Below are 26,847 nucleotides of genomic sequence, written 5' to 3' on the forward strand. Positions count from 1 at the left end.
ATGAAAAATGAAGATATCAGAAAGGAACTAGTCATTGTTAGTTCAGAATAGGCAAGCAGAGTCTGTTTTCTGATATCTTGATGCCAAGATATCAGAAAACAGACCCAGAGAAAGACCAAAATCTAGGTAGATTGATTCAGTCAGAACTGCCTTAGAAGCACGAAATGACAGTATTGGAGTGCTGACAAGTAATAGACAGAATTTTTCTCCAAACTGTGGATAGGAGATTAATAATAATGTAAACTTAATCATGTAGTGATGTCATAGTAGTCTGAACATAATTTCCTAATATACATAATTTATGACGATGACCTTAGTTTAGTGTATTTTTATGCAATTTGGAACAAAAAGTAGGCACTTCAAATTTTGAAAATTCAACTGTGAGGAAAAAGGATTTTACCTTAATAATAGTGCTCAAATGTATATTATATGTTGACACAATGCTTTGAATAACAGTCTAAAAATATTTTTTGGAGTAGTGGCAGCAATAAGCAGCCACCACCTTCTTGCTGCAAAGACTTCGATTATTGTTTGAATAATGGTTACTGTAAGCCTCTCTCTAATGACTTCATATTTCTAGAACCTGAAGGTTCTAGAAATATGAAACTATTCATATATAGTCATGAAACTATAAAATGTGGGCCTTAACGCTTGAAAACTCAGAATTTTGGGAAAAAGGACATTAGAGAAAAAAAAGATCTAATAATAATTGCTTACCACTGAAATAATAGATTGTCACCAAAACGATAAAGATAAAATAAAAACTTTCTACTCAGAGCACATCTGAATTGTTAGAAAACCACAAGCAGTTAAAAAATAGAATTGAATCTGAATGTAGAGAAGCAAAATCAAACTGGATAAATCAAAAAGCAAGTATATGTCACAGAATGCAGATATCCATCATAGTACAAAATTAGTATATAATACAATAAATGAACTTTCAAAAACACACAAACCTATAACACTACAAATGAAAGATAAGAAGCAATTTGACTGGTGAAGTTTAAAAAAAAAATTCTAAAATATGGATGAATTATTTTAAACAAATTTTTGCAAAAGCAAACACTGAAAATTATGAAAAAAAAATTGGTAAAAGTGAGAAGAAACCCGAAAATATTACGCTGTGATCAGACAGATGGAAACAGATAAAGCTCAAGTATAGATAAAATAATGATAGAGTTTTGGACGTATGATGAAGCAACAGCAAGGCATTTTTAGTGTGGTTATTCAACTAAGTCTTAAATTCCTAAATTTTGGGAAGAATAATTCCCATACATAAAAAAGGCAGTATACAGGATTTTACAAATTAGTGAACAATATAGCCTTATTAAGTCACACATATAAGTTATTTATTAGAATTATACAAAAGAGAATTAAAGCAGCTTAAAGTAACACAGACTGAAATTTGTCAACAGATTTGGAAGAAATATACTGGCCTAGAGATTGGAAAACAACAGCATTCATCCGAATCCCCCCCCCCCCCCAAAATTAAATGCCAGAGATTGTAATAATTATAGAACCATCGCTTTAATTTCACATGCAAGTAAAGTTATGCTGACAGTGATCCAACAAAGATTGGAGCCATATGTGAATAGAGAAATGCCACAAGAACAGGCAAGTTTTAGGAGAGGTAGAGGAACTAGAGACCAAATAGCAAACATGAGATGAATTATGGAAAGAACAAGGGAATTTCAGAAGGAAGTATTCATTTGTTTTATCAATTATAAGAAAGCTTTTGATTGTGTGGATCACAAACAGACTGTGGACTGTAATAAGATCAATGGGAATACCTGAACATATAATTCTCTTAATAAGAGAGCTGTATAACAACCAAGAAGCTTCAATAAAAACAGTCTTTGGAGAAACAGACAGTTTCTTCAAAGACTGTTTTTAAAGTGTTCGATTGGAAAAAAGAGGTGTGGCAGAATTGTATACTGTCGTCCTACCTTTTTAATGTTTATAGTGAATATGTTATGAAAATGGCTGATTTAGACAAATTTCCTACTGGAATTAAAATTGGTGGTAGGAAAATAAATAATTTAAGATATGCAGATGATGTAACCCTCATAGCAGAAACTAAGGAAGATTTGGAGCAGTTGATTGTACTGGTTAAGACAGAATGTAACAAAAGCCAGGTTTAATTTAAACATCAGCAAAACAAAAGTGATGGCTTCTGGCAATTTAAATGAATTTATAATAGAGGGAGATAAAATAGAAATTATTGAAAGTTATGATTTACTGGGGATGAAATTAAAACAATAGTCATGGGAAAAAAAGCAATGTTAAACCTGACAAAAATTATGAAAGATAGAGGTGCGAGTAAGGCCATGAAAGTTAAAGTCAATGCAATGGTATTTCCAGTAGTGATGTATGGATGTGAAAGCTGGATTAAGAAAGATAGAAAGCGAATTGATTCATTTGAATTATCGGTATGGAGGAGACTATTAAGAATCTCATGGACTGCAAAAATGACCAATAAGGTTTTAGAGAATATAAAGACAGAATGATCCTTGGAGGCAATGATCGCTAAACAGAAGTTGATGTACTTTGGACATATTATGCAAGATGATGAATCATTGGGAAAGGCAGTTATGTTGGAGAGGTTTGAGGGAATGAGAACAAGAGGAAGACCACAAACAAGTTGCATGGAAAACATAAAAACACCCCTAGATCTCTAGCTTCATCTATTTCCCAGAGTACAGCGCCATCAATGTGATACACAGCTTGTAATCTATTTATCCCAAAATGCATAACTTTACATTTCTCGACATTAAACTGACACCCATTATCTTTTGCCAATACAATGATTTAAACAGACTGAGAGTCTATTTAAATCATCCTGCAAGCTCTCCACACTGCCTTGATTAATTACAACTCTACCTAGTTTTGCATCATCAGCAAACAACTCAATATTTACTTTCGGGTTATTTCCTAGATCATTTGTGTACAAATTTGTACAAATTACACAGTAACGGTCCCAGCCCTGAACCATGCAGCACACCGCTAGTCACCTGTTTTTGCCTTGATTCCGCCTCTCCATATACCACTTTTTGATATCTGTCCAGCAGTCACTCTCTTATTCACATAACCAGTGTCATATCCATCCTCATTTGCTCTAATTTGTGTAGTTCCATGTGGTATTCTGTCAAATGGCTTTGCAAAATTTAGCAAAATGATCGTGTTGCCATTTCCTTTATCCAACTCAGCTATTATATTGTAAAGTTAGTAAATTACTAAGGCATGACTGACCATTGGCAAAGCCATGTTGCAACTCATACAATATCATATTCTTATTCATCCATTCTTGAATTCTCTTTTTGAATAATATTTCCAGTACTTTTACCACCATGCCTGAGATACTGATTGGTCTATAATTTGCCAATGCAGACTTAAAACCTTCCTTATGCAAGTTAATTATTTTTGCCCTCTTTCCATTCCCTTGGAGCTCTACCAGAGGTGAAACTTAAATTAAAGAGCCCAATCTGAGATATTGCCAGTTCACTTGCACATTCTTGCAAAACCCGAGCTGATATCCCATCTAATCCCACAGCTGTATTTACATTGAGATTCTGCAATATCCTGAGAACCACTAATTCATTCACCTCTGTTCCCACATTAGTCTCTGTCACATATGTTACAGCAGTAACCTCTATTGGATGATATACCCTTGCAAAGTAGTCACTCAGTAACTCAATGATTTTATCTGCTTCTATCACCTCATTACTATAAGCATTCCTTAAGGTTAATCTTCCACAGTTATTCTTCCTCTTACTTGTCACATAATGAAATAACTTTTGGGGATTTCATTTGGCCTGCTCAGCTAGATTATTCTTGTAATCTGATTTTGCCTTCCTTACAATGCTGGTCACCTTTCTTGCTTCAGCCCTGTACTTCATGAATTTGCTGGTCACCTTTCTCCTTATATATCCTCTACAACATTTTCTTCTTCTGCAGCTCATTCTTAATGATATCACTCATCCATCTAAATCCTACCAATTAACCCTCCTTACCTGCTTAGGTATACAATTTAATATTGCTACCTACCAGATGCCACTTAACTGTCTCCCATGCACTACTAACATCCTTTCTTTGCAGTGTTTTATGCCATAGCACAGATTCATGCTTCCTCCTAAGCTTATCATAATTATCTGCCTTATAGTTCCACACATACCCCTTCTGGATAGAATATGCCGCATGTTTTACAATCTCCCAAGTCAAGACCACATGATCACTTTTGCCAATCAGAAGCAATATGACCACCTTGGTTATGGATAGCTCGTCTGACCCTAGTCCCCTCCATCACATGCTGCTTCAAGTAATTATTTCTCAGTAGGTATATAAATTCCATTTTCTTCCTGCCATGTGATCTTTCTTCCTTCCAGTCTATATCTCCATAGGTGAAGTCCTCCATAATAAGCATTTGAATTGCACTCATTATACTAATTTGCTGATGCATGTCTTCCAGATCATCTGTGGAACTCCCCGGTCTACAGCAACAACCAACTGTATATTTTGTCTTAGTCACTTAAATCATACCAGACTGCTTCAAATGAACAGCCACCCTCCTGCCTATTTCCTATTATTTTTGGCTGCAATGCATCCACTACTATCAGCAGTACCCCTCCCTCCATCCTTTCTTTATCTTCCCTGAAAATACTAAACCCTTCACATTCTATCCCTGTAACTACATCATCTGCTGTTAACCAAGTCTCACTAATGCCTATTAAGTGTTGGTGAGGTTGCACTAACTGATACTAAAAATCCCCCCCCCTCTTGTTCCTTATACTTTTGGCATTAGTATATAGAAATTCAAGCATCCTTTAGCACTCCAATCACCCTTACTTCCTGAACTGACCACCTTATTCAATATTTTTGCTTGAGAGACTAGATTCAGCACTTGGTCATTCTCACACTCACTTGCCTCATGAATGCCTTCACACAAACTCATCTCCTTCCACCATAAATTCACTGCATTAAAAAAAAAAAACTTTAAAAATGTGTGATTAGAATAAGTCTCTCCCATTTCTTAAATAATGAGATGTAGTCATTTTGATTTAAGTTCGGACAGTGAAGTAAGGCTTCAGCACTTTCTTTAAATAAAAATTCAAATTTATAGCCACAAAGATGAAGTAAGCACATTTCAAACCATAGGATAGTATGGTCTGTATTTATTCTATGCTGTGCATGGCCAGATTTCTCAGATTTCCTGTTGCTGATGTAAGACCAGTATTGCTGTATTCTCTTTTCCACTGAGCATCCAGTTTGTCCAAATTACTTAGATAATAAAGAAAATTTCAAGTACATGATTAAAAATCTACATAAAAACAGCAAAGATAGGGAATGGAGATAAAATTTAGTAAAACCAAATTTTATCTGCATTCCAAAACGGTGACAATAGGTCTAAATAAAGAAGAGCTTAACTTAAAAGTGGAAAGAAATAAACTAGAACAGTTAAAAAAAAAAATCATTGACATAGGCACATTTGTCCACAGACAGGCTGAATTATGAAGAAACTATTAAACACAGAATAATCTAGGGTAGTCTACTAAGACCACACAAATATATGGAAAAATACACCTTTCCAAAGTACATTTCAGTAGTGGCAGATTTCAGTTATCAAACAGAAGGAAGAACAAAGACTGACAGGCTTTGAAAACAAGTGTCTGAAAAAAATTAAATAAAACATCATGGAAATGAAAAACAATCAGGAGCTCAGAGAAGAATTACTCTGCACTATTTCAATAATAACAAGAATAAGAGAAAAACAGTTACAGTGGCCTGGACATGTATACAGAATGCCTACTAACAAGTTTCCTCAAATTCTCCAAAATGGAAGAGTAAAAGGAAAGAACAGACCAGGAAGATCTAGAAGTAAATGGATAGAAAACATCAAGAGTATAAGTGGTCTAAACTCTTACAGAATTTTAAATAATTCGGCTACTAATAGACTGAAATGTGAAGTTATTGTTCATGAGTCTCAACCTACCTCAGGTGGATGAGGAAGATGATGATGATAAAAAAAGGAAAATACCTATCTATAAAAAAATGAAATAAAACTTAATATGAACATTATGAAGTAATTTCTGAATTGAGTCCCAGTTAAAATTTATGCAAGAATACCTGCATGCATGAATGTTAAGTTGTGCATTTTTGAAAAAAGCATATGATAAGGTTCCAAAGAAAAGTTCTTGAAATGATGAAATTACATGGTGTAAATCAATTATGCAGAGAAATATTATCAATATACATACATATGCTGAGAATTAAATAATGCATAACTGTCATCACAAATCATATATTATGAAGAAAACTAGCAGTAAGTTTAATATCTAAATCAGAAATATTGCATTCAGCTATTTAACTTTATGCTATTTATGAAGATATGTTTGGTGTGAAAAGCAACATTGAAAAGACAAAAACACTATGATAAATAGGAACATGGAAAACTACATTCTCAACAGAAAAACTATGGAACAGGTAAAACGTTTCAGCTATTTAGGTACACTTTTTTAATGAAGATGAAAAATGAAATATGGAAGTAAATAACAGAATAAGCAAAGTTGGTATAGTGTGTGTGTGTGTGGGGGGGGGGGGTGAATAATTTATGAAATAAGAGGAAAAATAGCCAGAACACTAACCCAGCTATATAGAACAGTGTTCAGATCAATTTTAATCTATGGATCTAAGGGTTAGGTTACAAATACACCAGTTGATTGAAGACTAAAGACCACAGTTATGAAAGCTTTAAGGATATTAGAGATGTGAAATGATATGAATGACCACATAGCACCAATGGTAGAATCATATTAAAAATGAGATATTAGAAAGGCACTTGACATTACTAGCATTCAAAAATGTGTCAGCAAAGCTAATTTGAGGTGGTGTGGTATTTTGGAACAGAAAAGGAAAGATTAACAAAACAAGTGTTTGATTCTAGGATGTCAAGAAAAAAGACCCACAGGACGTCCAAGAACTAGTCAATTATATGATTGAAACATAGCATCAGATAATGCTGAAGATCTGAAAAATAACAGACTGATTTAAAAGAAAACTATTGACAGGAAGCTAGTAATGCAGTAAAATACATCATATGACTTCTTTATGCAGTTATAAGATTTCTTGACTCAAATGTGGCTTTCACCCATAATATCAGAGGGGGAAAAAAAAATCAGCTAATGTTAAAGTTAAGGCCTTGCCTACTCCCTATACGGGAGTAGGCAAGGCCTTAACTTTTGGAGACTGAATGGGCAGTTCAATCTCCACTGGTAGCCAATCAAAGACATCTGGCCCAAGACTATCACTAATTAAGCAGCCCACACTCAACAGGTGTCACCATCTCGTGATCCCTAACACAATATTTTTAATGTTTGAAATAGTGTAGATTCTATGGTCGATTTTCTTAAGTTTATGGGACGAAAAACCTGAGTTTCCAGGAGAAAAAACCTGCTTGCCAATGCCAGAGAACGACTAACTCGGGATCCAGTTGAAAAAGGCTTAGTAACAGTTCCTCTAGTCACGACTAGACTTGAACTCTATCTTCAAGGGGTTTAGCGCTGAGGAGTGTAAAAACCACTTCCACTGAGCTACACAGATTGTTATAACATATAAATCATATATTTGGCACCAAAGTAAAATATAAACAAACTCTAAAATAAAAAGTAATAGCCTAAGGGAACTTTTTTTTTCAGAGTTTAAACAACAGTCAATGTTATAAAAGGTGATTATAATTTCAGTGTACTTTTGTGATTAAGAAATTCAGAAAAAAAAAAATTAAAGAAATACAAAATGAATTCAGTTTATTCCAACACTCACCAGTTTTGATCTCTCTTTTGAAATTTTTGTGACATTAATAAGTTCTTGACTGGCAACACTTTCAAAGAAAACGCCTGGTAATAATGCTGCACAAACAACATGAGCCCAATATCCATTAGTAGTGTGTTTCAATGCACCGCCTCTTAAGCAGCATAAACAGCATTCCTTAGGAAAATAAAAATAAATGAAATAATTAATTAAAAATTAATAAATATTGGAAAATTATTTTAAGTAAAATAATTTTCTAATCTGTATTAAGAAAAATAGCACTAGTTTGAACCTAGTGTGGTATACTTATGCATATATACAGTACACTACACAGACTTGATAGAATATGAAGTATCACATCACAATAAAATAACTGAAGCTTTTTTTTACGTATCCTAATAACAGGTACTTAGAAAATATTCTCTCACCATAGTAATTTCAGGAAACCACTGGAATAGTTTTTTTTAATAGTTTTAATAGGTTTTCAATAGTCGATAACCCTGCTATAGTGAATTTTCTTTAGAATAGCACTATACCATGGAGCTTTAGCTAGGACTTTTCAGTACAAATTATAGAAAATTTGTTACAGCAACAGAATTTGCTGTCACAGCATCTGATATAGTGATAGTCTATTATTATTATTTACATGGAGTCAAAAGACTCATTGTGGGAGACCCACTATTCATTAACACAATACCTATCATTCATACATCTCCTTAACTCCCCCCCCCCCACCAACCAGCCTTGACGTCTATAGATGTCCAGCTAAATCTGGATACAATTCTGTAACATCCACTGAATAACAGATAAGAAGTGCAATTTGGTCTCACTATTTCATCTACCTCAGTAAGGAGGTTAAACCTATTCACTATTGTTGGGGTGCTCACAACCAACTCGAGCAATCCATTCCATTCATTCACCACTCTCCAAGTAAAGAACCTAGTCCACAAGCCCTTACTAACCACACTCTTAGACAACTTCCAAGTGTAACCTTGTTTTTCTCCCCCTAGTCCCACGTATTGAAAAAAAATTCTTCAGTGTCTATCTTATAGAATACCTTTAGTAATATAAGTTTCTATAATATTCCTTCCCTTCTACCTGTCAGTGAAACTCTGCAACCCACATACCCTCATTCAACCTAATTGGGAACATTCCACAGGCCTGTCACCAGCTTGATTACTCATATCTGAATCTTCTCCACCACCTTGTCAATGTGTTCTTCAGCATCCAAGTAATCCTTGGAGCTATTTTGTGAACTCCTGCAATATGTCCTATGAATTTCAAATCTTTATCTGTCGTCATCCCCAGATCCCTAGCCTCATCAATTTTCTGTGAAATACCATCAATATGACACGAAGTATGTAATCTTTTCATCCCGAAGTGCATTACTTTACATTTTACAACACTGAATTGACAACTATTGTCCTTTGCCCATCCATCTATTTGTTCATTGGACATCAACAGACCCATATGGTCCATCAGGTGCTCGGTGATGTGCTACACCTCGCCATGTGGTCCTGTTGTATGCTTTTCTGGAGGCTTCAACTCTCCGAAGATCACTCCAGACATATCATCCATCCATCTCATTGATGGTCTACCCTTTCTTCTTTTTCCAGGAACTTTACCTTCTATTATTGTTCTCCTTATTAAGTCCTCCTTCCATCCTTGAAATGTTTCCAAAGTATTTCAACTTTCTTCTGGAAAAAGAAGAAAGGGTAGACCATCAATGAGATGGATGGATGATGTGTCTGGAGTGATCTTCGGAGAGTTGAAGCCTCCAGAAAAGCATACAACAGGACCACATGGCGAGGTGTAGCACATCACCGAGCACCTGATTAACTGATCCTTTCTAGCACACATCCATTTGTCTGCATTTTGGTATATGCAGACATTTTGGTATATCAACATCATCATCATATTTTAAAAGCAGCGATTATTTTCCTATCAAGTCTCAAATCCATAAGTCACTGTTGGAAAAACAGCTGAATCAAAAATCCTCAACTTTGTTCCTGTGGATATAGATTCATCCTTCCTTTGCACATACAGCCAATTTAATTAAATCATCCTGTAAGATAACTACATCACCTTTATCAACTATTGCCCTCCCTAGTCTGCATTTAGTTGAATGGTGAGAGGATTAGGAACCATTCATCATCACACATAATGTGCATCCAGACAGAAAGCTTGTAATCCTGCAGAAGTCCTGAGACAGCCCAAATGATGGGAGTTTACTTAGTAAACCTTTGTGCCAGACCTGTCCAAAAGCTTTGGAGATATCAAGTGCAACAACTTGAGAGTCACCAAACTTCTCCATAGCATTTGTCCAGAGATGGGTGATATATGTGAGTAGATCTCCTGTTGATCAGCAGCGACAGAATCCACACTGGTGGTCTTTTATTAGCTGGGTGACTTTGAGGTAGAGTAGGAGTTGGGAATTCATGGTTCTCTCCATTACTTTAGATAGGACTGATGTGAGTGAGAGAGCAATAGTTTGACGGCAGTGATTTGTTACCCTTCTTGGGAATGGGTTGAATATAGGCTAATTTCCAGACTGTGAAATAGATACTAGTGGAGTAAGAGAATACAGGTGACATAGGATAGGGGTCAGATCTGATACACACACCTTCAGGACAACTGGAGGAATGCATCAGGGCCAGGAGACTTTTTCTGTCTAATTCGGACAATCTTTTTCTGATCTCTTTCTGGCAATAGGATATAGGGCATTGTATATTGGGTATATGGAATGGTTGGGGGGCATTTACCATTGTCAGTTATGAGCACTGGAGGCAAAGTGTGAAGCAGGAGACTGGCCTTTTTTGTGGTGATTTTGCAATAGAGCTATTTGAGTATGATAGAGGTGGGAATAGTGTTGGCAAAAGTTATGAACCATTGCTTTGGCAAGAGATATAAAGAATCTGCTGCTGTTTAGACAGGGTGCAACTTTCCTGCTTTTTGCTGTATTAAACTCTGTTTTGGAAGCACTGACAGATTTTCTTGCAGCTATTTTGGGCTTGAGTATAAGTACCAAAGGAGGATGGAGTTCGTGATGTGAGCCAGTCGTGATATGTATTATTTTTTATTTGTACAGCTTTGGCACATCTTTTGCAAAATCAGGGTTTAGTTAGGAGATGGCAGTCAGAGAAGTGTGGGTAATGTATGCTTCAGTGCCAATAAGGATTACTTTGGTGATACATTCGGTGCATATGTTTGGGTTGGAAGGCCAGAAACAACAATCCAACCGTGGGAATGTAGCATTTAAGTCATGGAGGCTGTCTCAATGGCACTGTTATAATGTTAAACTACTCTTGTATGAGAGTGGCTGTGTAAGTGTTGTTGCATGGGGAGGAGACGAGCACTAGATTGTAGTTGGAATTTCCCAGGGGGAAATTCCAACTCACTAATTCACCATGTTTTCGGAAGGGTCATTGGTGAGGAAGAGATCTAGAGTGATTTGGGTTATCTGGTATTCTTTGGCATGTGAACAATTTAGGTACGGTCATTGGTAATGGCAAATGTTTCAGCATCTCTGCCTGCTAGATCTGTATAACTGGAGTACAAAAGTAAGTTGGTGTTGTGGACATTAAAATCTCCTAGGAGGATGATTTCACCGTTAGGGAAGCAGGACTGAAGATAATAAATTTTTAAGGAGAGGAAATTAAAGAGCTCAGAGGGGTTGGAGGCATTAAATGAGTGATAAAGACAACAAATGAATTTGACTGAGTGAGTAAAGAGGATTTTCAATGAAAGAAAGTCAAAATTGGTCAAAAGGAATCAAAGAGCATGCAGTTTGGAAGGTTGAAATAAATAGTGCTGGGGTGGGGGTGGGGGATTTGAGTTTCTGCCAAAAAGAGTAGGTGGGTTTGGTAGACCAGAGACAATAGTGGACACTATTGAGGTTGGAGTTGAGGCCACAGATGTTAGCGAAGTGGATATGCAAGGCTCTGTGGGGCATATATTTGACCACAAGGGTCTTGCGTGTTTCCTATGCAGTGCCTGCATACTAGTCCCATCGTGGCTACTAGTGGCATCACTTAATTTTTACAATAATTTAACTTGTTTGTAGTCGAGGAGCCAACTGTTGTCTCCATTCTGACATTTTTCTTGAAGTTGAAGACCTTGTTCTCTCTGGGCAAAAGTTATGACAGGTTGAGCATGCATGCATGGTTGGGGGCAAATGCCCATCAACCTGTCATTAACCACTGTTATTAGTTTAGTTTAAATGTGTCAGAAGAAGATTAGGAATGGCTAAAACAATAGTCAGAGACTTGTCTAAAATCTGGAAGGATGATTCTATCTCCATGGGAACAAAGTTGAGGATTTTGGAAGCAGTTGTTTTTCCAACAGCAACTAATGGATGTGAGATTTGGAACCTAAAGTAATAAGATAAGAAAAGGATAGCTGCTTTGAGATGTGGTGTTACAGAAGGCTGTTGAGGATATCATATACTTAAAGGTGTACAAATGAATGGGCATTAGAAAAGATCAGTAGAACTCTATGGCTCCTTAAGGATATTGACTTAAGGAGTCATTATGAAATTGCTATAAGGATATCCTTAATGATATTGATTAAAGACAATGAGTTAAAATATTTTGGACACATTGGAAGGATGGAAGGAAGACTTCTCAGAATAGTAATAGAAGATAAAGTTCCTGAAAAAAGGGAAGGTATGGACCACCAATGAGATGGATGTAAGGTGTATGTGTGAGCGTGTGTGTATAGTGACTGATCTTCAGAGTTGAAGCCTCCAGAAAAGCATACAACAGGACTAAATGGCAAGGCCTGGTGTGGCATATCACTGAGCATCGGAGTGACCATACAGCGTCTGTGGCTGCCCAGTGAACACATGATGATTAGTTTAGATGTACTTGTCGGCATGTCACAAGTCACTTTCACAAAGATGGGAAGTTTGTTCTTTTATTTATGGCTTCAAAAACAATGACACATGACAATGTTTCTAGAATCAAAATTGCATTCTCCTGCTAATTTGCTTATGTCATCTTTTTATGAGTCATGTACATTGATGCAATTAGGTTGTAGAGTTCATTAGCGGGCAAAGGTACACCTGCATTGTGGCACTGATCGTCAAGTAGTTCAAGCTTAGCTTCCGGCATTTGGATTTTGGAGAAGAAAGTTTCGTTCATAGTGTTAAGGTGCTGTTTGAGGTTTTGGACTCATTTACCCAAGTTCAGAAGCTCTTTTACAGAAGGGAGGCAGCACAGCAAACAGAAGAAAGACTGGTTGAGGTAGATAAATTGAGCCAATTCATCCATTTTTGTGGAGGAAGCATGTAGCCAGTGGCAACAGAAATCGTACAATATACCCTTTTTCTTATCGGCAACATCAATTTTACAGCCGTGGCACTTTATATTATCACTGAGTTTTTCAGTGATTGAAGGTACTCTGCTGGTGAGACATGAGCTGCTCTTCCATCATTGGCCTTTGTTATCACCATCTTTGCTTCGCACAGTAGGCATAGTGGATACATACAAGTGGCTGATTCTTAATTTCAAAGATAATTAATTTGATGCATTATAAGTACTTACGAGTTGTGCAGAGGCAATTGGCTTCTTAGTATTTGCTGTTATAATTTCCATTTATTGATTAATTCGAGCAAGAAATGCATAACAGCGATAAAATGTGGGCGCACAAGTTTAGAGTAGCTTATTCACAGGTACCACCTGACTAAGTATTCAATTTTCCTTTCGAAAAATCAGCAGGAGTTGCCCGAATTAAGTTAAAAAAAAGAAAATGTAAAGAAAATGGATTCTTATTGCAAAGACGTGGCTTCTAATGTCTCTTTTTTTTTTTTTTTTTGCACGCGCATGTGTGTGTGTGTGAGAGAGAGAGAGAGAGAATATTGGATGCCTTATGAAACCTAAATGTTTCCACTTCAAAAAGTCCCAAAAACTTTGTAATAATCTAAAGTTACTGTCAGCAGCTGCAACATATGCTTTACACATATTACAAAATGGCACTGATATCATCACAGCTGAATTATTTGAATTCCTTGAGCCATTTACAGTCAATTGACTTTCACAAGGACCACAGAAGATGCATAAATAAACCTATTACATTAGATGCTAAGAATAAAATTATTAAATTTCGTAATGATGGTGTATCGAATCACCATCTTTCATAATTTCATGAAATTATGAAAGAATTCTTTCAGTATATAACAATTAAAAGGATGACCTTTGACTTGCTCAGTTAATTTCCTCTTGCCAATTTTGCCTTCCTTACCATACTGATCATCCTTATCAGTATGTTAAGGAACAGTGTAAAGCATATCCCTATGCTTTACACTGTTCATGAAATTACTGATCACCTTTCTCTTTAGATATCCTCCTCCAGCCTTTCTTTTTTTGCAACTTCTGCTTAATGATGTTACTCATCCATTTAATTTCTACTTTATTTATCCTCCTGACTCTAGTACACACTCTGCCATTCCTTTCCATAGCACCACTGCAAGCAGGTTTCCTGAGCGAGCGAAAAATCCACGTGTTTAGCCTACCAGGTCAAAACTACATAATCCATTGGTGGCAATGTAGCCTCCTTTATTATAGACTAATTGCCTAATGCTATCATAAGATCCAGCATGCTCAATTCCCTAGTACCTTCCATCACATACTGCCCTAAGTAATTATTCCTTGCAACTGCATAAATTCCATTTCTTTTTGCCAATTTGATTTTTCCTCATTCCAATCTATGTACCCATATTTGTTTGAAAAGTTTGGTAACTTTCCAATAGATGGTGCCACAATTCGTCCATTCATACCAGTGTCAGTATGTATCATCTTTTTCATGACTCCTGGCAAAATTTTAGCCAGGTGCGACGCGCAGTCTCATTTGGCAAAAGTTTAAAATGACCGTGTTCGCATTTTTCATAAAAATGGAGAAAAACAAGTTTTGTGCAGTGATAAAGCACTTTTATTTGAAGAAGTGGACGGCCGTGCAGATCAAAGCTGAATTAGATGCAATTCACGGGGACTCTGCACCAGCATTAAAGACTATTTATTTTTGGATAAATGAGTTTAAACGTGGTCCTAATTCCATCAAAGATGAACCGCACTCCAGACGCCCGACTGAGGTCACTACAAAAGAAATTATTGACAAAATCCATGGTATTGTTATGGAAGACTGCCGAGTGAAAGTGCAAGAGATTGCTGAGATTGTAGGCATCTCAACTGAATGGGGTGTAGAATATTCTGCATGAAAAATTGCACATGAAAAAGCTGTGTGCACGATTGGTGCCACGACTGCTGACTGTCGATCAAAAACGTATGCGAAAAGACATTTACACAGTGTTTGAAAATGTTTAATTGCAATTCGCAAGATTTTTTTGCATTGATTCGTGACTGTAGATGAAACTTGAATCCACCAGTACAGTGAGTCCAAGCAGCAGTCAAAACAGTGGACAATGCCTAGTGAAAGAGCACCGAAAAAAGTGAAGAACATTTTGTCAGCTGGGAAGGTGATGGCTGCTGTTTTTTTGGTATTCTCAAGATATTATCATGATAGACTATTTGGGAAAGGGTAAGACAATAACAGGAGTCTATTATGTGTCATTTTTAGACCATTTAAAAGACCTGAAGGAAAAACGGCCAAGATTGGCACACAAAAAAGTGCTCTTTCATCAAGACAATCGCCCCACACATTGGCCATCGCAATGGCAAAATTGCACAAATTGAGGTTCAAATTGGTTCCACATCCACCGTATTCTCTGGACTTGGCCTCAAGTGACTTCTTGTTTCCAAACTTATAAATCTGGCTTGGTGGAAAAAAATTTTCTCCGAATGAGGATGTCATCAAGGCTGTCAATGACTATTCTGCACAATTTGACAAATCCTAATTTTTAGATGGAATGAAAAATTTGGAAACTCTCTGGACCAAATGTGTAGACCTTGATGAAGACTGTTGAGAAATAAAGGTGATTTTTTTCCAAAAAAATGTGTTTAACTTATTTTTTTAACAAACTTTTCAAATAATCCTCGTATGAGGGTTATTTGAAATAGTATTTATCCAAAAATAAAGTCTTTATTTTTGGATAAAGACTATTTATTTAAAAACTATTTATCTTCTCTCCACTCATTGAGTTTATTTGCTGATGCATACCATTCTCATTACTTCTCATATTTTATCCTATTAGCCTCTATCTCACGATAGATGGCATCAAATGTACTGCTTTCTGTTTCACTGATCCTCTGCTGAACTTCTCTTTTTTTTTTTTTTTTTGGCTGCAATTTACCTGCTATGATCAGTAATCCTCTTCCCCCCCCCCCCCCCATCTGGTTTTCTCTAACCACTCTGAAGATACTATAGCTTTCACGTTCTATACCAATAATTATATTGGTATATAATGTGAAGGCTACAGAAAACTTTAGTTCTGTTGGGACTGATATCAATCTTAGTCTATGTTAATTTTTGTATCTTTTTTTTTTAATAATCCTGATGAAGTAACTAGATATTTAGATTCAAAATTGTAGATATAATTTTATTTATATAAGCAAATTTACCAGTTTAGTTCTCAGACTTCTTGTAAATTATCTATTTCTGTATAACTTATACTTATATTGGAACCTTCACATGCAAGTTTCCAAAAAATTAGTTCCTTTTTCTACTTTTTTCATTCCATTTACTTCTAGAACAGACTTTCTTAGCATTTCCTAAGGAATTAAGGGGAGCTCCATATGCCTGATAACAGTTCTTACCAACAAACATACAAAATATGCAAAACTTTAAATGGATAAAATAGGTATGGGAAATGTATATAAGTAACGATAATAAACATGTGTCCCTTCCCCAATACTGAATCTACATATACACTGTTAGTTACCTATTCACAAGCACATACAAGATACTTGTGTGTACTTCAGTGATGCTCGCAAGTCAGTGCAACTATGTCCAGGTGAAATGGCTACGAGAAAGGAACTAATGGAATTTGAAAGAGAAGTGATAGGATGCCCTGTTGAAGGCCTATCTGTTTGGCAAATTATTGATAAATGGGGTCATTCCAGGTCAACAATCAGTGAGACCATACTGAGATGGAAGTGCAAGGAGTCAACTGCAAGTGTTACCCACAGTAGATGACTCACCACACTCACTGAAAGTGATTGTACAGTGCTAAGAAGGATAATATGTAAAAACTGCCATTTGTGTACCATGAATCCTACAATATTTACTATCCAGTCTTCTCAGAAAGAGTTTGCCCACCCTTGGTTTAGCGAATCCTTTAGGACAGACCTCAGTTTGAATCCCGTTAATGATGTGAGGAACCTTTACCCACCACACTCACCAAACATCACCATAGGGTGCTATGAAGGATAATATGTAAAAACACCATTCATTGACACACGTTGAATGCGAAGTGCCAGGCATCAAAAACATTCAGAACCAAGGCTCACAACATGAGTTTCCATGGTGGGACTGCAATATGCAAGTCCCACATTACCCAAACCAACATGTAGCATAGTCTTCAGTGGGATGTGGAAGCTTGGAAAGCTATGTGTATGGAGTGATGAATCACACTCTACCAAGCAGATGAACTGGTGTGGGTATGGCAGATGCCTGGTGAACGTCTTTTACCAGGGTATGTAACTCCAACTATGAAATTTGGAGGTGTGATAGGGTGGTCTTGTGTTTTTCTAGTTTGACCTTGGACTTCTGAGCATCCTATGGTCATGTTTGGTGAGTGTTGTGGGTAAAGGTTCCTCGCATCATTGACGGGATTCAAACCCAGGGCTGTCCAAAAAGGCTCCCTTTTGGACAGACTTTTTGGTACCATGTGGTACCATGAACAATGAACTCCAAGAGGTATCTGAACATTCTGGACAATACAATGCTTTCTACTTTGTGATGTTTTTACAGAACTGACCATTGTCTTTTTCAGCAAGACAATGCACTGTGTTATAAGGCTGATGCTATAACTGTGTGCTTTGTGGACATGAATGTCACCACATGACTACAAAGTCAAGGACCTCGTTACATGTCTACAGGAAGAATGGTTCAAAATTCCTAATGATTGTTATCATATGCTTGTAGAGAGTTATGCCTCATAGGATTGCTACAGTCATCACAGCAAAAGGATATACTACATCTTATTAAGGAGGCTGCCATAGCTGTTTTTTCCTCACACTATGGTGTCCATTTACTTCTTTCCAAGCAGTGAGTGTATAATCCCCCCCCCCCGAATAATAATCGGGGTGTGGGGGGAAATATTTCTCTGCGCTAGCTTTCATTTTTCAACCTTGAATTCATTGTACTACATCTTTTTCTTCCTTACCAACCTTGCTGTTTTTCCTGCTCAAAATGCATGATCTCAGTCTATTTTCTGTGATTCTGTTGTCTGACTTTATACTCACTTGTTCCTTAATAAAGGTAGTGGTTTCTGGAAATGTTAGGATTTGCTGTATATAAGTTGCTTTCAGTGCTGCATTGGTATTTTTCAGACTCCATAGCAAATTTCTATTAATAAACTCATAAATATCTCCAGTTCTGTTTGGTGTTCTTGCTGTTCTTTCTTTATGGTTTTTAAGAATGTCATGTTGCAACTGTTGCTCTACAGCTTAACACTGTCATTGCACTATCACAACAGAAAGGAAAACACAATTATATTTTCATTTAAATATTTCTCAAATTACTGCAAATATATTCTACATGGCAACAATTATTTTAACATTAACCATGAAAATATTTTTTTTACAAACTGGTTTTTTTTTTTTTTCATTTTCAAACTTACATTCTCTTGTCCATTGTATATGCAAGGTTTACATAAATACTGAATGATATATATATATATATTATTAAAAAAATATGAAAAAGCTAAGTCAATGATGTATTTATAGTCTGGAACCATGGACTACCTTCACTTTTGCTTTTTTCATGACTCACTGAATCATGAACACCCTAACATAAAATTCACCTATGAATTAGAATGTAATGGGTCGTCACTACCATTTCTGGACCTTCTACTAAGGAATCGGTTAAATTAAAAGCCTCTATATTTTGAAAGCTTACACATACTGACAGATATTTACATGCCTCATCCCATCATTATAGGCCTCAAAAACGGAGTATCATTTCTACACTAGGAGCAAGAACCTGCTGGCTCATCACTGGCAGGTTCTTGGATGAGCTAGCCAGAGAACTTTTAAGAAACACTTTCCTTCAAAATGGCTATAGTGAGCACACCATCTCCACAAGACCAGAGAAATTTCTAATGAAGAAGAAAACAGAGGATTCATCATGCTCCCATATATTAGCTCTCTTTCCATAAAACCAACAAAAATACTTAAAGAATATAAATTCAAAGTAGTATTTACCCCCTTTATCAAGATGAGTTCACTACTAAGATCTGCAAAACTTCGACATAGCCCACTTCAATATCCACATCAGCTATGGTGCAATTGCCAGTCATTACCATGGGCAAACAGAAAAATCAATTGCGCAATGCATTCAAGATATCGAATACCACAGAAATGAAGCCACGGCTTTGCCAGCACACGTGCTCTCTTCAGCTGAACCACAAGATGCTTTACAAATGAGATATCAAGTTTTATGGGATAAATCAGAACTATTACACCAGTGCTATGATACAACAGAAAGAAAAATATGGAAATCTTTGAAAATAGCATTAGATCCTAAACATTCAAATATTAATCAAAGTATTAACTTGTCCAAATTAATGTTTTGTCTACTAGTTTGTATATTATATATCACTAGAAGAAATCGTGTGCAATCAGGATGAAAGATCTTTGGTGTCGAGGCTAGCTGGTGAACGGACGTGCTATCGGAGAGCTCCTGAGAGATTTGTGTTTTTTGTTGATTTATTGATGTTTTGGATTCAATTTAATGGACTTAAGTGTGTAATTTTGGTATAATATTGGAGCTTTATTAGCGTGGTTAGTGTTACTAAAGTGTTTTATAACATAATCTATGTCAGGAAGTCGCCGCTAGATGAATTCGTAATGTGTAGTGTTCGTGCAAGCTCCAGATAAGATAAGTATCATTTTCAGTTATCGATACAAATTACTTAATATTGTGTAGTTTTGTTTTGTTTGCCTTGCGTATTTTAGTGCGTCTGTTTTTGGTGTGTTATAACGTATAATTTGACAAAACACGTTGCAAATAAGTATGGCACCTGTGCGAAGGAAAATGGCGGCCAGTAATGATAGTTCGCCATCGTTATCAAAGAACGGTAGCATAAAAGAAATGAGTCAGTGTACTAGCTGTGAAATGTACGCTTTGCCGAGTGCGGTCGGAGTGTGGTTAGATGATAATAAAGGATTGAATGTGTGTAGAAAATGTAGGGAGAATGAGGAATTGAAGTGTATTTCAGATCGTGAGTGTGATATTTTTGTCAACCTTCAGAATGAAGGAAATAGGGATATGACAAGAAACGGCAAGGTTGTACACGAAAATTGTGAGAGTGTGAATGTAGAAAGTGTGAATGATAGTATAAATGGTTTCTCAGAGAATAAAAAAGATGAGATAGATGCATTGAGTGAGATCGCGTTGTTGAATAGTGCGATAGAAAGAGCAAAACAGCAGCTAGAGTGCATGAACAAAAGTAGACTGAATGAACCAACCAATAATAAAAGGTATGACAGGAAAAATAGACGTATGAATGTGAACATGAACAAAATGAAGGATAGAGTGCTGTATGGAGACTCGTTAGTACGAGGTGTGTTAGTAGAGGATTTGACAAAATCGTACCAACCTGGTGCGACCATAAAGGACATAACTGAGTCTATTAGAGAGCAAAAGGAAAGGGTGAAAGAAATGATTGTTGTGGCAGGTACGAATGATTTGAAAGGAGATAAAATGGAAATGATAGAAGACCTGAATGAATTGTTTGAGGTAGCAAAAGAAAAGAGTGAGAGAGTTAGAATGATTAGTCTTTTGCCACGGTATGACAGTGAAATGTTTAAAAGGAGGGCCATAATTGCGAATGACTTTATGCGTGGGTTATGTATGAGGAGTGGTGTGGAATTTGTGGATGTGTGGAGTGAGTTTGATGGGCGAAAGGATCTATATAAGATGGATGGCTTGCATTTGAATGGTTACGGTGTAAGAAGACTTGAGAAAGTGATGCTGAATGTAGTGGATGTGCAAATTCAGGGAAACTAGATTTGTTAAGGGGGGGGGGGGGAGTAGATATACAGTCCTTATGGAGGCAGTTGAATGTAAGAATGAATATAATATGCCAGAGCAAATAAGGACTACAAATCTGAGTGGGATAGTTAATATAAGGCATCAAGGTAGGGTTGGGGCTAATGGGGGTCTTAAATTCATGTACACTAATACTAGGAGTATTAGGAACAAGAAGGAAGAGTTTTTGGCCATGGTTGGCACTTCCAGACCACAGGTTATAGGTATTAGTGAAACATGGCTGACTGTAGATGATATAACTAGTGGGATTGAATGTGATGGGTATAGTGTGTTCAGGAATGACAGAGAGAATAAAATGGGGGGAGAAGTATTGTTGATGATAGCTGATGAGCTCCAGCCAAGGAGAATAGAAGTTGAATTGCAGGATAGAGAAAAGAGCACATTTGAGGCCATTTGGTGTGAGATTGTGGCTAGCAGAACTAAATATACAATTGGGTGCTGCTATAGACCAGGTGATGGAAAAGATGGTGGTGACAGTATGCACAAGCAAATAGAAGAAATGGGTGGAAGGAGGGTGACTGGAGTGAGGAGAGAACACACGGGAGGAAGGAACTGGATTTTATGCGGTTATTAAGGGATAACTATCTGCGACAGCATGTAATGGAAAATACTAGGGGTCAGAGAGTGCTTGACCTAGTAATTACATCTGAGGATTTGGCTGTAACAAATATGACCACATTACAACCAATCGGTGAGAGTGATCATAGGGTCTTAACTTGGGGGGTGGCTAAAGGTATAGAATTTTCAATTAAGACAGGGTACATGTGGAATTATCGGGCTGGAAAGTATGACAAGCTTAGGAGTTTGATTGGTTCAGTGCCATGGCATGTACAACTGCAAGGACTAGAAGTTGATAGTGAATGGAAGGTAGTTAAGAAGTGCTTGCATGAAGCAATGACTGACTGTATACCTAGAGTCCGAATAATAAATCAAGTAGGGGTTAAATGGATGAATAACACCATTAAGCTTGAGCTGCAAAAAAAGAAACAACTATGGAGGGAATTTAAGGAGAAGGGTGATCGGCAGGCACATGAACGGTATAAAGCGCAGGTCAGAAGGGTGACGAGTGTGGTAAGAAAAGCAAAAAAGGATTACGAAAGAACATTGGCCATGCAGGCTAAAGAGAATCTAAACAGTTTTTTAGATATGTAGCAAGTAAAAGGAAAAATGTACATGGCAGATTGATTTTAAAGAATGCCGATGGTAGGGAAGTAACTGAATCAGTTGAGATAGCTGAGTTACTGAGTGAGCACTTTGCAAAAGTATATCATCCAGGTGGTGACATTGCAGAAACAAATAAACCAGTAGATTATACGGGAATTGTGATTAATGAAGTGGAGGTGAGTAGTCTATTGCATAACCTCAATGTCAATACATCTGTGGGATTGGATGGTATACCAGCTCGTGTTGTACGAGAAGCAGCTAAAGAATTGTCAGTACCCTTGACCATTTTGTTTAATTTGAGTCTCGGGTCTGGGTTAGTCCCGAGCGGGTGGAAAGAGGGGAAAATAGTTCCACTGCATAAAGGTGGTTCTAAGACTGCTGTTGCAAATTACCGACCGATTAGCATATCAGGAATCATTGTCAAGGTCTTAGAGAAATTAGTCAAGAAAAGAATACAGGATTGGAATAGATGAAAATGGGATATTGTATGGGGGACAACATGGTTTTGTGAAGGGTAGATCATGCCTCAGTAACTTGCTCACGTTTTATAACACAGTGACGGCTGAACTGGATACGGGTAATGGGTTTAAAGTGATACTACTGGACCTTGCCAAGGCCTTTGATAGGATACCACATGGAACCCTAATCAATAAACTGGAGCAGATGGGTATAGATATAGGGTTGGTGAGATGGATAGGAGGGTGGTTGAAGGAGAGATATCAAAGAGTGGTTTATTCAGGAGTGGAGTCTAAAAGACGGCTTGTGACTAGTGGAGTGCCACAGGGCTCTGTTCTTGGACTACTGCTTTTCAATTTGTTCATCAATGATATTGGAAAGGATCTGAGAGGAAGTGTTCACTTGTTTGCTGATGATGCAAAGTTGGGTAGAGCAATTGTGAGTGCACAGGATGTCAAAATTTTACAGGATGATTTGGATAGTTTGGAGGACTGGGCTAGGAAAAATGGATGTCAATTTAATGTGGCAAAGTGTAAGGTTATGCACTTTGGGGTGAAAAGAATAGCAGCAGTATATCGCTTTGGTGGAACCATACTCCAGGAGATTGATGAGACCAGGGATTTGGGAGTGTTGGTGGATAGGGAGTTGAAGTTTAGGGGGCACATTGCAAAAGTAACTAAAACAGCTCATCAAATCACTTGGCTTCTGAAAAATACTTTAACATGCAGAGACGAACAAGTTGTTGTTCCTCTGTATCGAGCCTTGATAAGACCCCATCTGGACTTCTGTGCCCAGCTATGGGCACCAGGGTTTCTTCGTGATGGGGAGGAAGTGGAGAGGGTCCAGAGACGAGTGACCAAGATGATAGCAGGTCTGTGGAATGAACCTTATGAGAATAGGTTGAAGATTTGTGGGTTGCAGAAATTGGACAATAGGCGAAGGAGGGGTGATATGACTGAGACATTCAAATTACTGAAGGGTTTTTATAAGATTGATCCAGAAGATATTTTTGAAAATATGACTGGTGGTGGGAGGACTAGGGGCCATGCATGGAAGCTGGGCAAGAGCGTGGTTGACAAGGGTGTTAGAGCTAGGTTCTTTACTTGGAGAGTGGTAAATGAGTGGAATAAGCTTCCAGAGTCTGTTGTGGGTGCTACGACCGTGAATGAGTTCAAGGCAAGGTATGATAGATACTGTGTGAATGTTGAATAGTTGTTCTTGACATGATGTTAGGGCCTCCCTCGATGAGTCTGTCGACTCCTTGGAGTTTCCCAGAACAATAATAATAATAACATTGTGTTACTAAGTAAATAAATGTTATCAACTTATTCCAGTGTTTTGCCTGTTTTACACACACACACACACACACACACACACACACACACACACACACACACACACACACACACACACACACACACAATAACAACATGCTATGTACTACCACAGAAGTCCATAATTTAAAACTAACGTTAATTAAGACACCAGTTAACAAAGATCAATGTCACTAAACTAGAACTACAGAATAGTTCAAAGTTTCTGCCTACATTTGGCTTTGAAATAATGTGGAATCTTTAATATCCAATATTTCTATATAAGTTATCATTATGAATATACACTAAAGAAAAGGGGATAAAATTTTAAAGAAATAAAGTTCTAAATGCACCAAACCAACTTCACTATCTCCTCTTTCATTCCATCTACTGTTTTTTGGAACAGTCTCTCCAACTCTGTTTACCCAAAGAATACAACTTTCAGTTGTTCAAATGAAATGTAAACATTTTGAGAGATTCCTCATTTTTTCTTTTATTCTTGCCCATATGGCACTAATGCCATAGGTCCTGTGGCATTAGTGATATGGCAGTGATATAGACATATGGCACTAATGCCATAGGTCTTGTGGCCTTTTGTGTGTGGATCACATTTGGAAAAAAAAAAAAAATTGTGAACAATAAGTGCCCCTTGCCATGTGGTGACTATGTTGTTTAGACACTATCCTACATTATGAACAGAGTTTTTTGAAGATGTATCACTTCTTTATAAACCAACATACTAATGGTCTGAGTAAAATAGCATGATTGTGAGATTCAATTAATCATGTCAGATAAATTTATCTAATTTATTTTAATACACATACTGTCAAATGTCCATTTTTTCCTATTGGAGAGCACCAGACATCTTCTATGATTTTTCAGTTGTGGCAGACCACACTTTGGACACCCCTTCACTCATAATTAAATGGACAAAAACCAATGTGCTATGGCAGTCATTACATGTCAAAGAGACTATATTTAGAGTCAGCAATGGCTATGAAGATTTCTCCTAACCTTAACAAGCATGGCTGCATTAATCTGCTAAAATTTGGGAGATGGTTACACAACTCTAATACTTCTTTTATACATCACTAGAGAGTGTCAAATTAAGACTTGAGATCTGCAATTTGAATTGTTTTTCACTTACTCATTGTTGTGTGCAAACTATAACATGTTGTTTTGCTCTGAGAATGCTGGTTTGAAATCCAGTGAAACATAAGCCGTTAATAAGGATTCTTTTATATTTTACTTTCTGTTTGATGTCATAATATTATTAAAATTAAGTTATGAAGTGCTGTTATAGTTCGCGCGGTTAGCCTAGTGGCTGTGCGCTTCGCAACCATATGCCTAGGGAAGGAGTGTCCTAGGTTTGATTCCCGTCGGAGACGCAAGGAGCTCAAAGATCTTCCTCAGCCATAGTCAAGTTAGCTGGTCTTGGGTGTGGACAGTAGGGTTTTTGCCCCAGTTTATCCTGGGGTTTTTCATCCCACAAAGCAGGCAAACTGGCCTTGAGAACTCAACACTATGGACATAGGATACACCGAGGCATAGGGCTGACCACCTTATCCTGTAAATGGCTCGAGGTCCGATGAATAATAAACCATCAACACTGCAAGGTAAAAGGAAGATGAGATGAGAGTGCTGTTATATTGATATTTAATCAAACCATCAATGTGCAATTACTGTTGCAATGAATGCAACCCAAAGAAGGTTAAAAACATACACTACATTGATATTAATACTGTGGGTGGGATAAAGGTTAAATAATCTGAAAACCCTTCTCTAGAGAGCAAACAGTGAACTTTCTCAAGCTGCCTCAGTTCTCCATCTCACATTGGGCAATGACAGTTATCTACTGCCTAAAGACTTCATAAACATCCATGTCACAGCAGGATACCAATGCACAGCCTATTGGTTGAAGGGCAGGTGTGCTATTCACTCAACAAACTAGGTCTTCAAGAATAGATGAGTCAAGGAAATATAACAAGAAGGTATATTTAAGTTTTACTGATCTGGAAAAGGCATATGACAAGGTGCTAAAATTAGAGAATTCATCTCTTTACTTTAAACTTCTAAATAAATCCACTACAAGACCTCAGGACTTTTTTTTAATCTAAACTGAATAACTTCTACAGGTATGCCACTGATTTTCTGGCAGCAGATGGTCCAACACCTGCTGGATTTAGTCTAGACAAAATTACAAAAGTGCACTTGAAATTCCTTGGACCACACAACTACTTCCCTTGGCCAATTCATATCATATTGCATGTAGCACAAAGCCATGCATGTCATCTCAGCAAAATAGTACTATCATAACATTTTTTGTAAGTACAGCAATTAACAAACCTGTTTTCATTTATATTGTACTGTATTGATAAATCTGTATCATTTCTACGTGTACTATTGTATTATATTAAATCATTTAATTCACATTTCTGGCATTTAAAATCTATTTAATTCATAATCCTGTTTCATTCATACTAACAAACTTGTACTAATCATTTATACTAAAGTATTTCATTTAGTCAAATTTAATATTTAAGTATCTAGCAGTCCACTGTGCTTTAGTAATATGTGAGAGGTATAATTAGTTGGTCAGAGATGTAGTGATGAATTATTATTATTATGCAACCTCTATTGGTCTAGCAAGACAGTTAATTCAGCAAGGCTCTAGAACCACAGGTGCTTGAATATAAGTGATGCACCTGTATAAAAAAAAAAATGTATGAAGTTCGTAAACAGAAAGGAAAAAAAATAAAAACTATGAAAATACTCAGGAAAATGAAAACTACTTCAACTGCATTCTTAACGAAAAACCTACTAAACACCGAATTTGTTTGAAACTTGGAAGTTGTTTTGTCAAGTTTGTTTTTTAATCAACTTAAAAAAAAACCTCCTGAATGATGCACTAATAAAAAGTGAATATACAGATGGTTGAGCAGTGTTG

At 36.9% G+C, this 26,847-nt stretch overlaps 1 protein-coding gene across 4 annotated transcripts in view; it reads right to left on the minus strand.

Annotated features, from left to right (window-relative positions):
* The window catches only part of LOC150108594 (lysine-specific demethylase 4C-like), a 366,824-nt gene that overhangs the window by 92,947 nt on the left and 247,030 nt on the right, over positions 1 to 26,847 (minus strand). For all 4 annotated transcript variants that reach the window (XM_090390884.1, XM_090390883.1, XM_090390881.1 and 1 more), the window contains exon 14: positions 7,813 to 7,977. In XM_090390884.1, coding sequence (XP_090247010.1) covers positions 7,813 to 7,977 — 165 coding nt within the window. The remainder of the gene's footprint in view (positions 1 to 7,812; positions 7,978 to 26,847) is intronic.

This window comes from Typopeltis vanoorti, chromosome 3, assembly GCF_054136105.1.
Source record: "Typopeltis vanoorti isolate ZY-2024b chromosome 3, IOZ_Tvanoo_1.0, whole genome shotgun sequence".
NCBI lineage: Eukaryota > Metazoa > Arthropoda > Arachnida > Uropygi > Thelyphonidae > Typopeltis > Typopeltis vanoorti.